This window comes from Salvelinus alpinus, chromosome 29 (assembly GCF_045679555.1).
Source record: "Salvelinus alpinus chromosome 29, SLU_Salpinus.1, whole genome shotgun sequence".
Taxonomy (NCBI): Eukaryota; Metazoa; Chordata; class Actinopteri; order Salmoniformes; family Salmonidae; genus Salvelinus; species Salvelinus alpinus.
Window position 1 is genome coordinate 25940814 of NC_092114.1, and position 17494 is coordinate 25958307.

The window sequence follows — 17494 nt, forward strand, 5'->3', positions numbered from 1 at the left end:
ATGGTGAAAATATGCGGTTGGGTCTTTTGCTATTGTGGTTAGCTAATATAAATACATATTGTGTTTTCGCTGTAAAACATTTTAAAAATCGGAAATGATGGCTGGATTCACAAGATGTTTATCTTTCATTTGCTGTATTGGACTTGTGATTTCATGAAAATCAGACAGAGAAGCGGTAGAGGTTAACTTAAAAGGGAGAGTGAAGTATGACAGCTCCTACCTCTTTGGCCAGGTGTACTGCATCACCCACTAACCCAGTCTCTCACCCAGCCACCCTGCCTCTCAGCCACTATGCCTCCCAGACACCCTGCCTCTCAGCCACCCTGCCTCTCAGTCACCCTGCCTCCCTGCCTCCCAGCCACCCTGCAAGCCTGCCTCTCAGCCACCCTGCCACCCTGCCGCCCAGCCACCCTGCCTCTCAGCCACCCTGCCTCTCAGCCACCCTGCCTCTCAGCCACCCTGCCTCCCTGCCTCCCAGCCACCCTGCCAGCCTGCCTCCCAGCCACCCTGCCAGCCTGCCTCTCAGCCACCCTGCCTCCCAGCCACCCTGCATCCCTGCCTCCCAGCCACCCTGCCTCCCAGCTACCCTGCCAGCCTGCCTCCCAGCCACCCTGCCTCCCAGCATCTAAGCCAGCCTGCCTCCCAGCCACCCTGCCACCATGCCTCACAGAATCTCAGCATCCCAGCCACCCAGACACCCAGCCATCCTGCCATCCAGCATCCCAGCGACCCTACCCCCATGCCACCCAGCCAGCCAACCACCCTGCCTCCCAGCCAACCTGCCTCTCAGCTACCCTGCCACCCAGCCTCCCAGCCACCCTGCAACCTGCATCCCAGCTACCCTGCCACCCAGCCACCCTTCCTCCCAGCCACCCTACCACCCTGCCACCCTGCCTCCCAGCCAACCTGCCTCCAGCCACCCTGCCTCCCAGCCACCCTGCACCCCTGCATCCCAGGCACCCTGCACCCAGGCACCCTGCATGTAGTGACGCCTCTAGCAATGAGATGCAGTGCCTCAGACCGCTGCGCCCCTCAGGAGCCCATATGGAAACATATGTTTACATTGTTTTCACTGTTTTCACTATATATATTTGACCTCTTGGGGATGTCATTAGATAATGTTAACTTTCACTGCTATGCGGATGACACACAGCTGTACATTTCAATGAAACATGGTGAAGCCCCAAAATTCATCGCTAGAAGCCTGTGTTTCAGACATAAGGAAGTGGATGGCTGAAAACGTTCTACTTTTAAACTTAGACAAAACAGAGATGCTTGTTCTAGGTCTCAAGAAACAAAGAGATCTTCTGTTGAATCTGATAATTAATCTTGATGGTTGTAAAGTCATCTCAAATAAAACTGTGAAGGACCTCGGCGTTACTCTGGACCCTGATCTCTATTTTGACAAACATATCAAGAATGTTTCAAGGACAGCTTTTTTCCATCTATGTAACATTGCAAAAATCCAAAAATTATGCAGAAAAATGTATCCATGCTTTTGTTACTTCTAGGTTAGACTACTGCAATGCTCTACTTTCCGGCTACCCGGATAAAGCACTAAATAAACTTCAGTTAGTGCTAAATATGGCTGCTAGAATCTTGACTAGAACCAAAAAATTGGATCATATTACTCCAGTGCTAGCCTCCCTACACTGGCTTCCTGTTAAGGCAAGGGCTGATTTCAAGGTTTTACTGTTAACCTAAAAAGCGTTACATGGGCTTGCTCCTACCTATCTTTCCGAGTTGGTCCTGCCGTACATACCTACACGTACGCTACGGTCACAAGACGCTGGCCTCCTAATTGTCCCTAGAATTTCTAAGCAAACAGCTGGAGGCAGGGATTTCTCCTATAGATCTCCATTTTTATGGAATGGTCTGCCTACCCATGTGAGAGACGCAGACTCGGTCTCAACTAAAATGTCTTTACTGAAGACTCATCTCTTCAGTGGGTCATATGATTGAGTGTAGTCTGGCCCAGGAGTGTGAACGTGAACGGAAAGGCTCTGGAGCAACGAACCGCCCTTGCTGTCTCTGCATGGCCGGTTCCCCTCTCTCCACTGGAATTCTCTACCTCTAACCCTATTACAGGGGCTGAGTCACTGGCTTACTGGTGCTCTTTCATGCCTTCCCTAGGAGGGGTGCGTCACTTGAGTGGGTTGAGTCACTGACGTGATCTTCCTGTCTGGGTTGGCGCCCCTCCTTGGGTTGTGCCGTGGCGGAGATCTTTGTGGGCTATACTCGGCCTTGTCTCAGGATGGTAAGTTGGTGGTTGAAGATATCCCTCTAGTGGTGTGGGGGCTGTGCTTTGGCAAAGTGGGTGGGGTTATATCCTTCTTGTTTGGCCCTGTCCGGGGGTATCATCAGATGGGGCCACAGTGTCTCCTGACCCCTCCTGTCTCAGCCTCCAGTATTTATGCTGCAGTAGTTTATGTGTCGGGGGGCTAGGGCCAGTCTGTTATATCTGGAGTACTTCTCCTGTCTTATCCGGTGTACTGTGTGAATTTAAGTATGCTCTCTCTAATTCTCTCTCTCTTTCTTTCTCTCTTTCTCTCTTTCTTTCTTTCTTTCTTTCTTTCTTTCTTTCTTTCTTTCTTTCTCTCTCTCTCTCTCTCGGAGGACCTGAGCCCTAGGACCATGCCTCAGGACGACCTGGCATGATGACTCCTTGCTGTCCCCAGTCCACCTGGCCGTGCTGCTGCTCCAGTTTCAACTGTTCTGCCTGTGGCTATGGAAGGAACCCTGACCTGTTCACCGGACGTGCTACCTGTCCCAAACCTGCTGTTTTCAACTCTCTAGAGACCGCAGGAGCGGTAGAGATACTCTTAATGATCGGCTATGAAAAGCCAACTGACATTTACTCCTGAGGTGCTGACTTGCTGCACTCTCGACAACTACTGTGATTATTATTATTTGACCATTCTGGTCATTTATGAACATTTGTACATCTTGGCCATGTTCTGTTATAATCTCCACCCGGCACAGCCAGAAGAGGACTGGCCACCCCTCATAGCCTGGTTCCTCTCTAGGTTTCTTCCTAGGTTTTGGCCTTTCTAGGGAGTTTTTCCTAGCCATTGTGCTTCTACACCTGCATTGCTTGCTGTTTGGGGTTTTAGGCTGGGTTTCTGTACAGCACTTTGAGATATCAGCTGATGTACGAAGGGCTATATAAATACATTTGATTTCATTTGATTGCCAAAGCAAGTGAAATAGATAATAAACAAAAGTGAAATAAACAATAAAAAATGAACAGTAAACATTACACTCACAAAAGTTCCAAAAGAATAAAGATATTTCAAATGTCATATTATGTCTATATACAGTGTTGTAATGATGTGCAAATAGTACAAAAGGGACAATAAATAAACATAAATATAGGTTGTATTTACAAGGGTTTTGTTCTTCACTGGTTGCCCTTTTCTTTTGGCAACAGGTCACAAATCTTGCTGCTGTGATTGCACACTGTGGTATTTCACGCAATAGAAATGGGAGTTTATTTAATACTGGATTTGTTTTCTTATTCTTTGTGGGTCAGTGTAATCTGAGGGAAATGTATGTCTCTAAGATATCCTTAATTTTGGGTCAGTCACAGTGGTCAGGTATTCTGCCACTGTGTACTCTCTGTTTAGGGCCAAATAGCATTCTAGTTTGCTCGTTTTTTGGTAAATTCTTTCCAATGTGTCAAGTAATTATCTTTTTGTTTTCTCATCATTTCGTTGGGTCTAATTATGTTGCTCTCTTGGGCTCTGAGCGTTCTGTTTGTGTTTGTGAACAGAGCCCCAGGACCAGCTTGCTTAGGGGACTCTAATCCAGGTTCATCTCTCTGTAGGTGATGGCTTTGTTATGGAAGGTTTGGGAATCGCTTCCTTTTAGGTGTTGTAGAATTTAACGTCTCTTTTCTGGATTTTGATAATTAGTGGGTATCGGCCTAATTCTGCTCTGCATGCATTATTTGGTGTTTTACGTTGTACACTGAGGATATTTTAGCAAAATTTAATTTTTTTGCCAGATCCTAATTGGTATGTTGAATTTGATGTTCCTTTTGATGGCATATAAGGCCTTTCTTACCTTGTCTCTCAGACCGTTCACAGCTTTGTGGAAGTTACCTGTGGCGCTGATGTTTAGGCCGAGGTATATATCGTTTTTGTGTGCGCTAAGGCAATGGAGTCTAGATGGAATAAGTATTCCTGGTCCTGGCAACTGGACCATTTTTGGAACACCATTATTTTTGTGTTACTGAGATTTACTGTCAGGGCCCAGGCCTGACAGGATCTGTGCAGAAGATCTAGATGCTGCTGTAGGCCCTCCTTGGTTGGGGACAGAAGCACCAGATCAGCAAACAGTAGACATTTGACTTCAGATTCTAATAGGGTGAGGACGGGTGCTGCAGCCCTCGCCAATTCGTTGATATATATGTTGAAGAGGGAAGGGCATAAGCTGCATCCCTGTTTCACCCCCTAGCCCTGTGGAAAGAAATGTGTGTGTTTTTAGCCAATTTTACCTGCACACTTGTTGTTTGTGTACATGGATTTTATAATGTCGTATGTTTTTCCCACAACACCACTTTCCATTAATTTGTATAGCAGACCCTCATGCCAAATTGAGTCAAAATATTTTTTTGAAATCAACAAAGCATGAGAAAACGTAGCCTTTGTTTTGGTTTGTTTCTTTGTCAATTAGGGTGTGCATTGTGAATACGTGGTATGTCATACAGAAATTTGATAAAAAGCCAATTTGACATTTGCTCAGTACATTGTCTTCGCTGAGGAAATGTATGAGTCTGCTGTTAATGATAATGCAGAGGAGCCAAGCCAAGGTTGCTGGTTTAGAGTTTTTAAATTTTCCCAGAAGAGGTTAGATTCTATGGATTCTTCAATTACATTGAGCTGATTTCTGACGTGCTGTTCATTCTTTTTCCGTAATGTATTTCTGTATTGTTTTAGTGATTCACCATAATGAAGCCATAGGTTCAGGTTTTCTGGGTATCTATGTTTCTGGTTGGTTACGTTTCTCAATTTCTTTCTTAGGTTTTTCCATTCTTCATCAAACCATTTGTCATTGTTGGTAATTTTCTTAGGTTGTCTGCTTGAAATTTGATAGGGAAGCTGAGAAGTCTAATATACTGTTTAGGTTTTCTACTGCCAAGTTTACGCCTTCACTATTACAGTGAACATTTTGTCCAGGAAGTTGTCTCAAAGGGATACAATTTGTTGTTGCCTAATTGTTTTTTAGTTGATTTCCACACTACTTTCCTTCCAGCTATAGCATTTCTTAAAATTATTCAGTTACTTTGGCTTTGATGCCTCATGATTGAGCATAGCTCTATTCAAGCGGAGTATGAATTTGCTGTGATCTGATAGGGCTGTCAATGGACTGACTGAACGCTCTAAGAGACTCTGTGTTGAGGTCAGTGATAAAGTAGTCTACAGTACAGTACTACTGCCAAGACATGAGCTATAGGTGTACCTACCATAAGAGTCCCCTCGAAGCCTACAATTGACTATGTACATATACCCAGCGTCCAACAGAGCTGCAGGAGTTGTGACACGTTTTTGTTGGTAATGTTGTCGTAGTTGTGTCTAGGGGTCAAATGGCGGAGGGAATGCTATCAGCTCCAGGTAGGTGTTTGTCCCCCTGTGTGCTGAGGGTGTCAGGTTCTTGTCCAGCTCTGGAAATTAGGTTGTCACAAGTACATGTCCCTGGGCCTGGAAATTGTTGATCTCCCCCTCTAGGATTGAGAAACTGTTATCGTAAAAGGTATGGGGATTCTATTGGGGGTATATAGGTAGCACACATGAGGAAATTTTTCTCTGTTGAGATAATTTCCTTAATAATTTCTATCCATATTTAAATTGTTCCTGTTTTGAAAAATTTAATGGAGTGGGTTAGGTCTGCTCTATACCAAATTAGCATACCACCTGAGTCTCTTCCCTCATTCACACCTGATAGTTTGGTGGATGGGACTACCAGCTCTTTGTAATCTAGAGGGCAACCAGTGGATCCGTCTTCTTTATACCATGTTTCTTGTTGGAATATATTTGATGAAGTCTGGGTTCCTGCTCTTTAGGGCTAAGGTAGATGACCTCAGACCTTCCATATTCCTGGATGAGATAGTAAAAGCTTTGTGTTCCATAGTCTCTAGTGTTGTTTTTGTGTGGTTTAGTCCCGGACTATCACAGTACGTGTGAGCAGAGCATGTTGAGCATCTGATACACACCTCTCTGCTCACGGCCTGGGCATATGTCCTGCTGTCACGCTGAGGTTCTTTCCACAGGAGCGGGGGGCATGGGGTGGGCAGAAGGAGCATACAGTGGGGAGAACAAGTATTTGATACACTGCCGATTTTGCAGGTTTTCCTACTTACAAAGCATGTAGAGGTCTGTAATGTTTATCATAGGTACACTTCAACTGTGAGAGACGGAATCTAAAACAAAAATCCAGAAAATCACATTGTATGATTTTTAAATAATTAATTTGCATTTTATTGCATGACATAAGTATTTGATCACCTACCAACCAGTAAGAATTCCGGCTCTCACAGACCTGTTAGTTTTTCTTTAAGAAGCCCTCCTGTTCTCCACTCATTACCTGTATTAACTGCACCTGTTTGAACTCGTTACCTGTATAAAAGACACCTGTCCACACACTCAATCAAACAGATTCCAACCTCTCCACAATGGCCAAGACCAGAGAGCTGTGTAAGGACATCAGGGATAAAATTGTAGACCTGCACAAGGCTGGGATGGGCTACAGGACAATAGGCAAGCAGCTTGGTGAGAAGGAAACAACTGTTGGCGCAATTATTAGAAAATGGAAGAAGTTCAAGATGACGGTCAATCACCCTCGGTCTGGGGCTCCATGCAAGATTTCACCTTGTGGGGCATCAATGATCATGAGGAAGGTGAGGGATCAGCCCAGAACTACACGGCAGGACCTGGTCAATGACCTGAAGAGAGCTGGGACCACAGTCTCAAAGAAAACCATTAGTAACACACTACGCCGTCATGGATTAAAATCCTGCAGCGCACGCAAGGTCCCCCTGCTTAAGCCAGTGCATGTCCAGGCCTGTCTGAAGTTTGCCAATGACCATCTGGATGATCCAGAGGAGGAATGGGAGAAGGTCATGTGGTCTGATGAGACAAAAATAGAGCTTTTTGGTCTAACTCCACTCGCCGTGTTTGGAGGAAGAAGAAGTATGAGTACAACCTCAAGAACACCATCCCAACCGTGAAGCATGGAGGTGGAAACATCATTCTTTGGGGATGCTTTTCTGCAAAGGGGACAGGACGACTGCACCGTATTGAGGGGAGGATGGATGGGGCCATGTATCGCGAGATCTTGGCCAACAACCTCCTTCCCTCAGTAAGAGCATTGAAGATGGGTCGTGGCTGGGTCTTCCAGCATGACAACGACACGAAACACACAGCCATGGCAACTAAGGAGTGGCTCCGTAAGAAGCATCTCAAGGTCCTGGAGTGGCCTAGCCAGTCTCCAGACCTGAACCCAATAGAAAATCTTTGGAGGGAGCTGAAAGTCCGTATTGCCCAGCGACAGCCCCGAAACCTGAAGGATCTGGAGAAGATCTGTAGGGAGGAGTGGGCCAAAATCCCTGCTGCAGTGTGTGCAAACCTAGTCAAGAACTACAGGAAACGTATGATCTCTGTAATTGCAAACAAAGGTTTCTGTACCAAATATTAAGTTCTGCTTTTCTGATGTATCAAATACTTATGTCATGCAATAAAATGCAAATTAATTACTTAAAAATCATACAATGTGATTTTCTGGATTTTTGTTTTAGATTCCGTCTCTCACAGTTGAAGTGTACCTATGATAAAAATGACAGACCTCTACATGCTTTGTAAGTAGGAAAACCTGCAAAATCGGCAGTGTATCAAATACTTGTTCTCCCCACTGTAGGTCTAATATGGGGGGGCCTATATAGGGTGTGGCCAGGGTTTGCTTGGGGTGGTCTTAGCTGGTTGGGGTGTGGCTGGTGATGCTGTGGTCTGTTGCTCTGTTGCTCCTGTGTGAGGTGCTGGGGCTACGGTTGAGGGTGACATCTTCCAAGTAGGGATTGCTGCCATGTACAGGTGGACCTGGTCGTAAAAGCTGTTCAAGTCCAGGGTGAGGTGGCGGGCCAGGTAGACATTAGGTTTTGAGGCACAGTCTCGCGAAATGCTTGCATATGGTGGCAGGGTAAAAGTATCTTTGTGGTAGCAGGGTGGAAATAACCACTTATTGCGTTGGGGAAAGTGAAAGAAGTCTTTTCAGTCACTCCCTTGAGTGCTGTGGCCACCCTTTCCTGCTGGGCCCTCAGGTCATTTGTGCCCATGTGAATTATGATGTGGCTGGGGGACCCTAGTCTGTCCTCTGACAACAGCTCCAGCACATGCCTCGTGTTTGGTCACCAGAGTTTAGCCACTTTGTGTTTGGGAAAAAGTTTATCCTCTTGAATGTATTTGCCATTTGAGTCAATGAGGAGCACAATCTCTGACACTTGTGTGTCCTCAGTGGATGTGGGGGGGGTTGTCAGGAGGGCTATCAGGTGAGCTGACAGGAGGGCTGTTAGAGAGGGGGGGGGGTGGGGTCTGTTGGGTTTGTGGGTCCTGTGTTGTCTGTTCCATTGCGGTGTTGAGGTTGTGGTCGGGGTCTGAGGTGGGCTGTTCTGCTGGCTTCTCTGGGGGAGTGTCCTGCTCTCTGTCACACCTCAGCTTTCTCACCTCTTCATTCAGTGTCATGTGTGACTCTAAGTTCTCTCACTTCAGTCCGAAGAGCAGCCAGCTCTCTCAGACAGCCGTCCATCTCTACCTTCTGCCCTCCGGGTCTTGTTGGGAGGGGTGTTGTTGTGCTGGTCGGTTTTGTGGGTCAATTTGTCTGGATTGTATGGACTAGCTCTCTGAGCTCCACCATGCCTCTCTCCAACTCTGTGAATTTATCCCTCTCAATGATGGTGGAGCAGTGCATTTGTGGGACCTGGGTGTGTTCAGTGCTGGGGGGGGGTGGCTATCCTAGTCTGCAGGACAGTTTGAAGAGGTGTGATCAGACTCAGGATGGGGGAGTCATCACAGAGAGAGAACTTTTCCTGCTGTGCTCTCTTTTTGATCCCGTTAAAGTCCTGCTGGAACTGCATGGGGATGCCCTGCAGCATTACTGTCCACCTCAATGTCTAGTATTCAGAGTTTCCACCCTGGGCCAATACCCTCTCTCTTGACATAGGGGTAGTGTGCTCTTATAGCACTGTGCCATGCCAGGGGATGGTCTTTGGGGAAAATTAAGTTGCTTACGTTCCCCTCTTTGTAGCAGTCAGCTAATAGTGTCTCTGTATTGTCCTTGAGGAGCTTTTTTTGTACTTATTCCTTGCAGTGTTATTTTTAATATCCACGGGGTACTGTATTGTAATGACCTCTGCACAGGGGGCTTCAAAGGCCTCTGCATTTGGGTGGGGGGGCTGTGAAACTCTCCTGCCATTGTTGGGCTCAAGTGTTTTCACACATCTGACTTCACACGTCAGTGCTAATGACTGCCAGCCAGTCAGTTCTGTTATTTACTTAGCTTTATATAACAAAATGACCTAGAGATTATTGTCTTTTACTTTTTGGCTTCAGAAGTAGTTTCAGACTGAATATTACTCACTCAGTTTTGTGTTGCATAGTATTTCCAGGTTCTGCTGCATTTCTTCTGCAGGTTTTGGTTTGTTAGAAGTTTTTTCTTGATAGTCCTTGGTAGTAATATTCCATCATTTTGTCCTGTATAAGTCCTTGCAAAAAAAATATATTTTATCTACATTTATTCAACTCTAATTCTATATTTTTGCGGAACTCAAGAGCGCATGAGCTCACTCTCTCTCCCTGTCTCTCTCCAGTCTAGTAGCTCTCTACCTTTGGGCTCCCGAGTGGCGCACAATTGGCCCAGCATCGTCCAGGTTAGGGTTGGGGTAGGCCGTCATTGTAAATAAGAATTTGTTCTTAACTGACTTGCCTAGTTAAATAAAGGTTGAATAAAAAAAATGTAAAAACTTTTGCAGTCTAATAGCTCTGTCTGTCTCTCTCTCTGTGTCACTCTGTCTCGTTCTTTCTCTCTGTCTGTCTTTGTCTCTCTCTGTCTCTCTCTTGTTGTGTCTGTATCTCTGTCTCTTTCACTACCCCCTCGCCCTCTTTTTTTCTCACTCTGCCTCCCTTACTTACCATGCTCCAGGAGAGTGGGGGATAAATCCCTATCAAATCCAAAATAATTAGCCCAAATTATTAGCCAATGATCAACACCCGCTCTGGTTCTCACACTGCCTGCCGGACTGTCAGCCCAGCCACTCGTCTCTCTGCAACATCGCCCCACACTCTCCTCTCCAGGCTGTGTAGAAAGTGATACTCTCCGTTTTCGCACATTGCTCAACCTAGAAGGCGCATGAATTTAAAGTTTCTCGTGAATTTCCAATGCCAGCCAGAAGACTGTGGCACTATGGGCGTACACTCCACGGTGATGTCCGTATTCACAGTGACACCTCCTTAGTCGTTCAACCCTCGTAGAGGAGAGCAGTAAATTAAACGCAATAACATATTCTAAAAATGTGTTAATGTGTGCAACCAGTGAAATTTGATTTGAACTAAGCTTTAAACAGGTAGGTCCAGTGGGTGGACTATATCAGATGAGGATGTTGTCATATTGATAGACTACACCTAATTTACCATAGTGTGAAGAGAGATAACCTCTCCAGTGATGAGAATAGTGTCCTATTGCATGTTTCTGGGGCACTCCTCTAGTACGGTAATGTGTCTTCCTTACAAGTATGTGGATGGATTAGATCTTTCCATCTGACAATATTTGAACCTACAGAAGGGAGCGAGAAGTGAGCAAGGGAGGGGGAGAGAGGGAGAGAGGGAGAGAAGGAGGAAGAAAGAGACATGCAAACAGTTTATTCTAATCTGATAACACTCTTCTTTGTCATTAACCTCAGAGCGGCCTCAGCTGATCCAGTTTTACCTTTCTCTTTCTCCCCCTTCTCTCCTCCCTCTCCCGCTCTCCCTCTCCTCCCTCCCCAATAGGGAGGGAGAGGCCACTGCGATGAAGGAGAAAGGGAGTAGACAGAGAAAGAGAGAGAATATTAGATAGTGTGACATCTGGCATTCCGCTTCCATTCTTCTCCATGCACAGTCATCATTAAAGGTTCATCCAGTACCAACAGGCAACAAATACGTCCCTCCTCAGTGGTGGCACTACTGGTGTTACCACACATACTGTAGATGTAATGAAGAGGGAGAGCTGAAATAAAGAGAGAGAGACAGGTCTGTAGAAAAGGTGAGTGCAAGTCAGCCATGTGTATGTGTGGAGGGAGACTGAGCTATATGCAAAACCATACAACAAACATCCTGATTTAACATTTTTAAAAACATACAACAAAAATCCAAGATGGCGTAGCAGTCAGACGTCTTTTGTCTTCGTCTTGTCGTGTCCCGTGTATATATCTTTATATATATATTTTTCTATCTTTTTTCTTCGCATATATTTTTTTATATTTGTCTTAACCCTAACTTCAACATACTCTCCTGCAACCCGCCTCACCCAATGTGGTATGGATCTGCTATTTTCTTTACCTCCGAACCGGAACTGCTAGCGGTCATCAACTAACCTTTAGCCATGACAACTCCTGTCAGTCTGTACAGCGTGTTTCAACCCAGAGCTTATCAGACTTGTTTCTCTCCATATCACCAGATTCCTACCGCAAGCTCTGAACCTCTTCACCTGGATCACCTCAGCTAGCTAGCTGCTATCCGATTGTCTTCTCATGGCTAACGTCCCTGTCCCGAAGCAAGCACCAATTAGCCTGGAGCTAACCTATGCTATGCCCATCTCCCGGCTAGCTGAAGAGGACCATCAGCCACTCCTTGGGCTACAATACCTATTTTGCCAATTGGCCTGGACCCCTTTTAATGCTGATACGGAGCCCCGCCAATCCATCACAACTGGACTACCGACGTAATCCGCCCTGAGGGGGATTTTCAACTGGCTCCTTTGTCGCGACATCCTCTGAATGCCCATCTGCTAGCCACGCTAGCCACGGCCTGCTAGCCGCTAGCCACTGCCTGCTAGCCACGGTCCGACCACAACTCTATCCTCCTGATTCCTGCTTACAAGCAAATATTAAAGCAGGAAGCACCAGTGACTCGGTCTATAAAAAAGTGGTCAGATGAAGCAGATGCTAAACTACAGGACTGTTTTGCTATCACAGACTGGAACATGTTCCGGGATTCTTCCGATGGCATTGAGGAGTACACCACATCACTGGCTTTATCAATAAGTGCATTGAGGACGTCGTCCCCACAGTGACTGTATGTACAAACCCCAACCAGAAGCCATGAATTACAGGCAACATTCGCTAAAGGGTAGAGCTACCGCTTTCAAGGTGCGGGACTCGGAAGCTTACAAGAAACCCTGCTATGCCCTGCGACGAACCATCAAACAGGCAAAGCGTCAATACAGGGCTAAGATTGAATCATACTACACCGGCGTCGATGCTCGTCTTATGTGGCAGGGCTTGCAAACTATCACAGACTTCAAAGGGAAGCCCAGCCGCGAGCTGCCCAGTGACACGAGCCTACCAGACGAGCTAAATCACTTCTATGCTCGCTTCGAGGCAAAGAACACTGAGGCATGCATGAGAGCATCAGCTGTTCCGAACGACTGTGTGATCACGCTCTCCGTAGCCGACGTGAGTAAGACCTTTAAACAGGTAAACATAAACAAGGCTGCGGGGCCAGATGGATTACCAGGACGTGTGCTCCGGGCATGTACTGACCAACTGGCAGGTGTCTTCACTGACATTCTCAACATGTCCCTGATTGAGTCTGTAATACCAACATGTTTCTAGCAGACCACCATAGTCCCTGTGCCCAAGAACACAAAGGCAACCTGCCTAAATGACTACAGACCCGTAGCACATAGGTCCGTAGCCATGAAGTGCTTTGAAAGGTTGGTAGTGGCTCACATCAACACCATTATCCCAGAAACCCTACACCCACTCCAATTTGCATACCGCCCAAACAGATCCACAGATGATGCAACCTCTATTGCACTCCACACTGCCCTTTCCCACCTGGACAAAAGGAACACTTATGTGAGAATGCTATTCATTGACTACAGCTCAGCGTTCAACACCATAGTACCCTCAAAGCTCATAACTAAGCTAAGGATCCTGGGACTAAACACCTCCCTCTGCAACTGGATCCTAGTCTTCCTGACGGGCCGCACCCGGGTGGTAAGGGTAGGTAGCAACACATCTGCCACGCTGATCCTCAACACTGGAGCTCCCCAGGGGTGTGTGCTCAGTCCCCTCCTGTATTCCCTGTTCACCCATGACTGCATGGCCAGGCACGACTCCAACACCATCATTAAGTTTGCAGACAATACAACAGTGGTAGGCCTGATCACCGACAACGACAGATACCTGGCCGGGTGTTGCCAGAATAACAACCTATCCCTCAACGTAACCAAGACTAAGGAGATGATTGTGGACTACAGGAAAAGGAGGATGGAGTACGCCCCCATTCTCATCGACGGGGCTGCAGTGGAGCAGGTTGAGAGCTTCAAGTTCCTTGGTGTCCACATCAACCACAAACTGGAATGGTCCAAACACACCAAGACAGTCGTGAAGAGGGCACGACAAAGCCTATTCCCCCTCAGGAAACTAAAAAGATTTGGCATGGGTCCTGAGATCCTCAAAAGGTTCTACAGCTGCAACATCGAGAGCATCCTGACTGGTTGCATCACTGCCTGGTACGGCAACTGCTCGGCCTCTGTCCACAAGGCAATAGAGGGTAGTGCGTACAGCCCAGTACATCACTGGGGCTAAGCTGCCTGCCATCCAGGACCTCTAAACCAGGCGGTGTCAGAGGAAGGCCCTAAAAATTGTCAAAGACCCCAGCCACCCCAGTCATAGACTGTTCTCTCTACTACCGCATGGCAAGCGGTACCGGAGTGCCAAGTCTAGGACAAAAAGGCTTCTCAACAGTTTTTACCCCCAAGCCATAAGCCTCCTGAACAGGTAATCAAATGGCTACCCGGACTATTTGCATTGTGTGCCCCCCCCCCCATCCCGCCCAACCCCCCCAACCCCTCTTTTTACGCTGCTGCTACTCTCTGCATATCATATATGCATAGTCACTTTAACTATACATTCATGTACATACTACCTCAATTGGGCCGACCAACCAGTGCTCCCGCACATTGGCTAACCGGGCTATCTGCATTGTGTCCCACCCACCACCTGCCAACCCCTCTTTTACGCTACTGCTACTCTCTGTTCATTATATATGCATAGTCACTTTAACCATATCTACATGTACATACTACCTCAATTAGCCTGACTAACCGGTGTCTGTATGTAGCCTCGCAACTTTTATAGCCTCGCTACTGTATATAGCCCGTCTTTTTACTGTTGTTTTATTTATTTACCTACCTATTGTTCACCTAATACCTTTTTTGCACTATTGGTTAGAGCCAGTAAGTAAGCATTTCACTGTAAGGTGAAATGGCCTGTTGTATTCGGCGCAAGTGACAAATAAACTTTGATTTGATTTGATTTGACCAGACTGCCCTTGACCAGCACAAAAACATCCTGTGAGGTACGGCATTATCATCAAATAGCCCCCCAGATATGCAACTTTTCAGGGAAGTTAGGAAACAATATGCACAGGCAGTTAGGAAAGAAAAGGCTGGCTTTTCAAACAGAAATTTGCATCCTGCAGCACAAACTACAAAAAGCTCTGCGACACTGTAAAGTCCATGGAAAATAAGAGCACCTCCTCCCAGCTGCCCACTACATTGAGGCTAGAAAACACTGTCACCCCCGATAAAACCACAATAATTGAGAATTTCAGTAAGCATTTTTCTACCGCTGGCCATGCTTTCCACATGGCCAACCCTACCCTGGTCAACACCCCTGCATCACCCACAGCAACTTGCCCAAGCCTCCCCCATTTCTCCTTCACCCAAATCCAGATAGCTGATCTGAAAGAGCGGCAAAATCTGGACCCCTACAAACCAGCAGGGCTAGACAATCTGGACCCTCTCTTTCTAAAATTATCAGCCAAAATTGTTGCAACCCCTATTACTAGCCTGTTCAACCTCTCTTTCTTATCGTCTGAGATCCCCAAATATTGGATAGCTGCCGCGGTTATCCCCCTCTACAAAGGGGGAGACACTCTAGGCCCAAACTGCTACAGACCTATATCTATCCTACCCTGCCTTTCTAAGGTCTTCGAAAGCCAAGTTAACAAACAGATCACCGACCATTTCGAATCCCACCGTACCTTCTCGCTATGCAATCTGGTTTCAGAGCTGGTCATGGGTCACCTCAGCCACGATCAAGGTCCTAAACGATATCCTAACCACCATCAATAAGAGACAATACTGTGCAGCCATATTCATTGACCTGGCCAAGGCTTTCGACTCTGTAGGAGCACTAACCTATTGGAAAATGACTGCCTCGCCTGGTTCACCAACTACTTCTCAGACAGATTTCAGTGTGTCAAATTGGAAGGCCTGTTGTCCGGACCTCTGGCAGTCTCTATGGGGGTGCCACAGGGTTCAATTCTCGGGCGGACTTTTTTCTCTGTATACATCAATGATGTCGCTCTTGCTGCTGGTGATTCTCTGATCCACCTCTACGCAGATGACACCAGTCTGTATACTTCTGGCCCTTCTTTGGACACTGTATTAACTAACCTCCAGATGAGCTTCAATGCCATACAACTCTCCTTCCGTGGCCTCCAACTGCAAGTAAAACTAAATGCCTGATCTTCAACCGATCGCTGCCCGCACCTGAACGCCTGTCCAGCATCACTACTCTGACTACTCGGTTCTGACTTAGAATATGTGGACAACTACAAATACCTAGATGTCTGGTTAGACTGTAAACTCTCCTTCCAGACTCATATTAAGCATCTCCAATCCAAAATTAAATCTAGAATCGACTTCCTATTTCGCAACAAAGCATCCTTCATTCATGCTGCCAAACATACCCTCGTAAAACTGACTATCCTGCCGATCCTTGACTTCGGCGATGTAATTTACTAAATAGCCTCCAACACTCTACTCAGCAAATTGGATGCAGTCTATCACAGTGCCATCCATTTTGTCAACAAAGCCCCATATACTACCCACCACTGTGACCTGTATGCTCTCATTGTCTGGCCTTTGCTTCACATTCGTCACCAAACCCACTGGCTCCAGGTCATCTATAAGTCTTTGCTAGGTAAAGCCCCGCCTTATCTCAGCTCACTGGTCACCATAGCAGCACCCACCCGTAGCACGCGCTCCAGCAGGTATATTTCACTGGTCACCCCCAAAGCCAATTCCTCCTTTGGCCGCCTTTCCTTCTAGTTCTCTGCTGCCAATGACTGGAACGAATTGCAAAAATCACTGAAGCTGGAGACACATATCTCCCTCACTAACTTTAAGCACCAGCTGTCAGAGCAGCTCACAGATCACTGCACCTGTACATAGCCCATCTGTAAATAGCCCATCCAACTTCCTCATCTCCATACTGATATTTTTTGCTCCTTTACACCCCAGTATCTCTACTTGCACATCCTATTAAGTTTCAATTGGTTAGTGCTCCTATTGAGTTCCAATAGGTTAGTGCTCCTATTGAGTTCCAATAGGTTAGTGCTCCTATTGAGTTCCAATAGGTTAGTGCTCCTATTGAGTTCCAATAGGTTAGTGCTCCTATTGAGTTAACAGGTTAAGCTCTCGACTCAGGACCACACACACTGCCATGGTGGTTTGAGCCTCAGCCTCTATGCTCTTCCAACTTGTTCCTCCTCTTCCATTGTCTAACCTTCTGTTGTACTATCCAATCTTTAAAAAATCTACAAAAGTACATCAGGAAGTTTGGAACACTTTTTAGAATGCACAGAGGCTACTTGTGGATTCTCCTCCGTCCATCAATAGTGCAGAGTCCTGACCGGACAGCAGGCTACTCCCTAACATGGCTACTCCTCGGCCCTCACACTCGGCCCTGTATACCTGATAAGGCCTTGGTACAGGATAGCTCAAGAAATGTCTTATTTTTACACTGCACAGATCCTAGGCCCTGTTAGCATTGCATTGCACACACAGCACGTAAGCATACACACATGCACACAAGCAAGCATGCACGCATACTCACACCCTGGCCTTGAAGAGGCAACAAAACCAGGGACACTAGCTACCTACTTATAGAATAATTACAAACACCACCACCCACCCTACTAGCCCATAGAGAACACAGCACTATGGTTTATCAACGCTTTATTATGTATTATTATGTATGCTAAAAGACTGCATTAGCAAGTAGGACAGTAATGATGGGACCTTGAATACCAAAATGTGTGTATATCATCTGCAAGGGAGAATATAAAATTGCTGTACTGTATATTTTGTTTGCCGATTTGCATAATAGCAGGAAGTAAATCAGTGGACAAAATGGCACACGTATTTCCTTTACATTTTTCATGACCTCATG

The 17494-nt window shown here is 46.3% G+C and overlaps 2 protein-coding genes across 2 annotated transcripts; both read left to right on the top strand.

Moving 5' to 3' along the window:
- The first annotated feature begins 206 nt into the window (after positions 1 to 206).
- LOC139558891 (spore coat protein SP85-like) lies at positions 207 to 629 on the top strand. Its single transcript, XM_071374404.1, has one exon. It carries the CDS (start codon positions 207 to 209, stop codon positions 627 to 629), a length of 423 nt encoding a protein of 140 aa, XP_071230505.1.
- Positions 630 to 659: 30 nt separating this feature from the next.
- Positions 660 to 986, top strand: LOC139558892 (spore coat protein SP85-like). Its single transcript, XM_071374405.1, has one exon. It carries the CDS (start codon positions 660 to 662, stop codon positions 984 to 986), a length of 327 nt encoding a protein of 108 aa, XP_071230506.1.
- Positions 987 to 17494: the final 16508 nt, after the last annotated feature.

Bases quoted from the DNA above. Each gene is read 5' to 3' on its own strand.
- LOC139558891 (XM_071374404.1), top strand. From the start codon at position 207: ATGACAGCTCCTACCTCTTTGGCCAGGTGTACTGCATCACCCACTAAC.
- LOC139558892 (XM_071374405.1), top strand. From the start codon at position 660: ATGCCTCACAGAATCTCAGCATCCCAGCCACCCAGACACCCAGCCATC.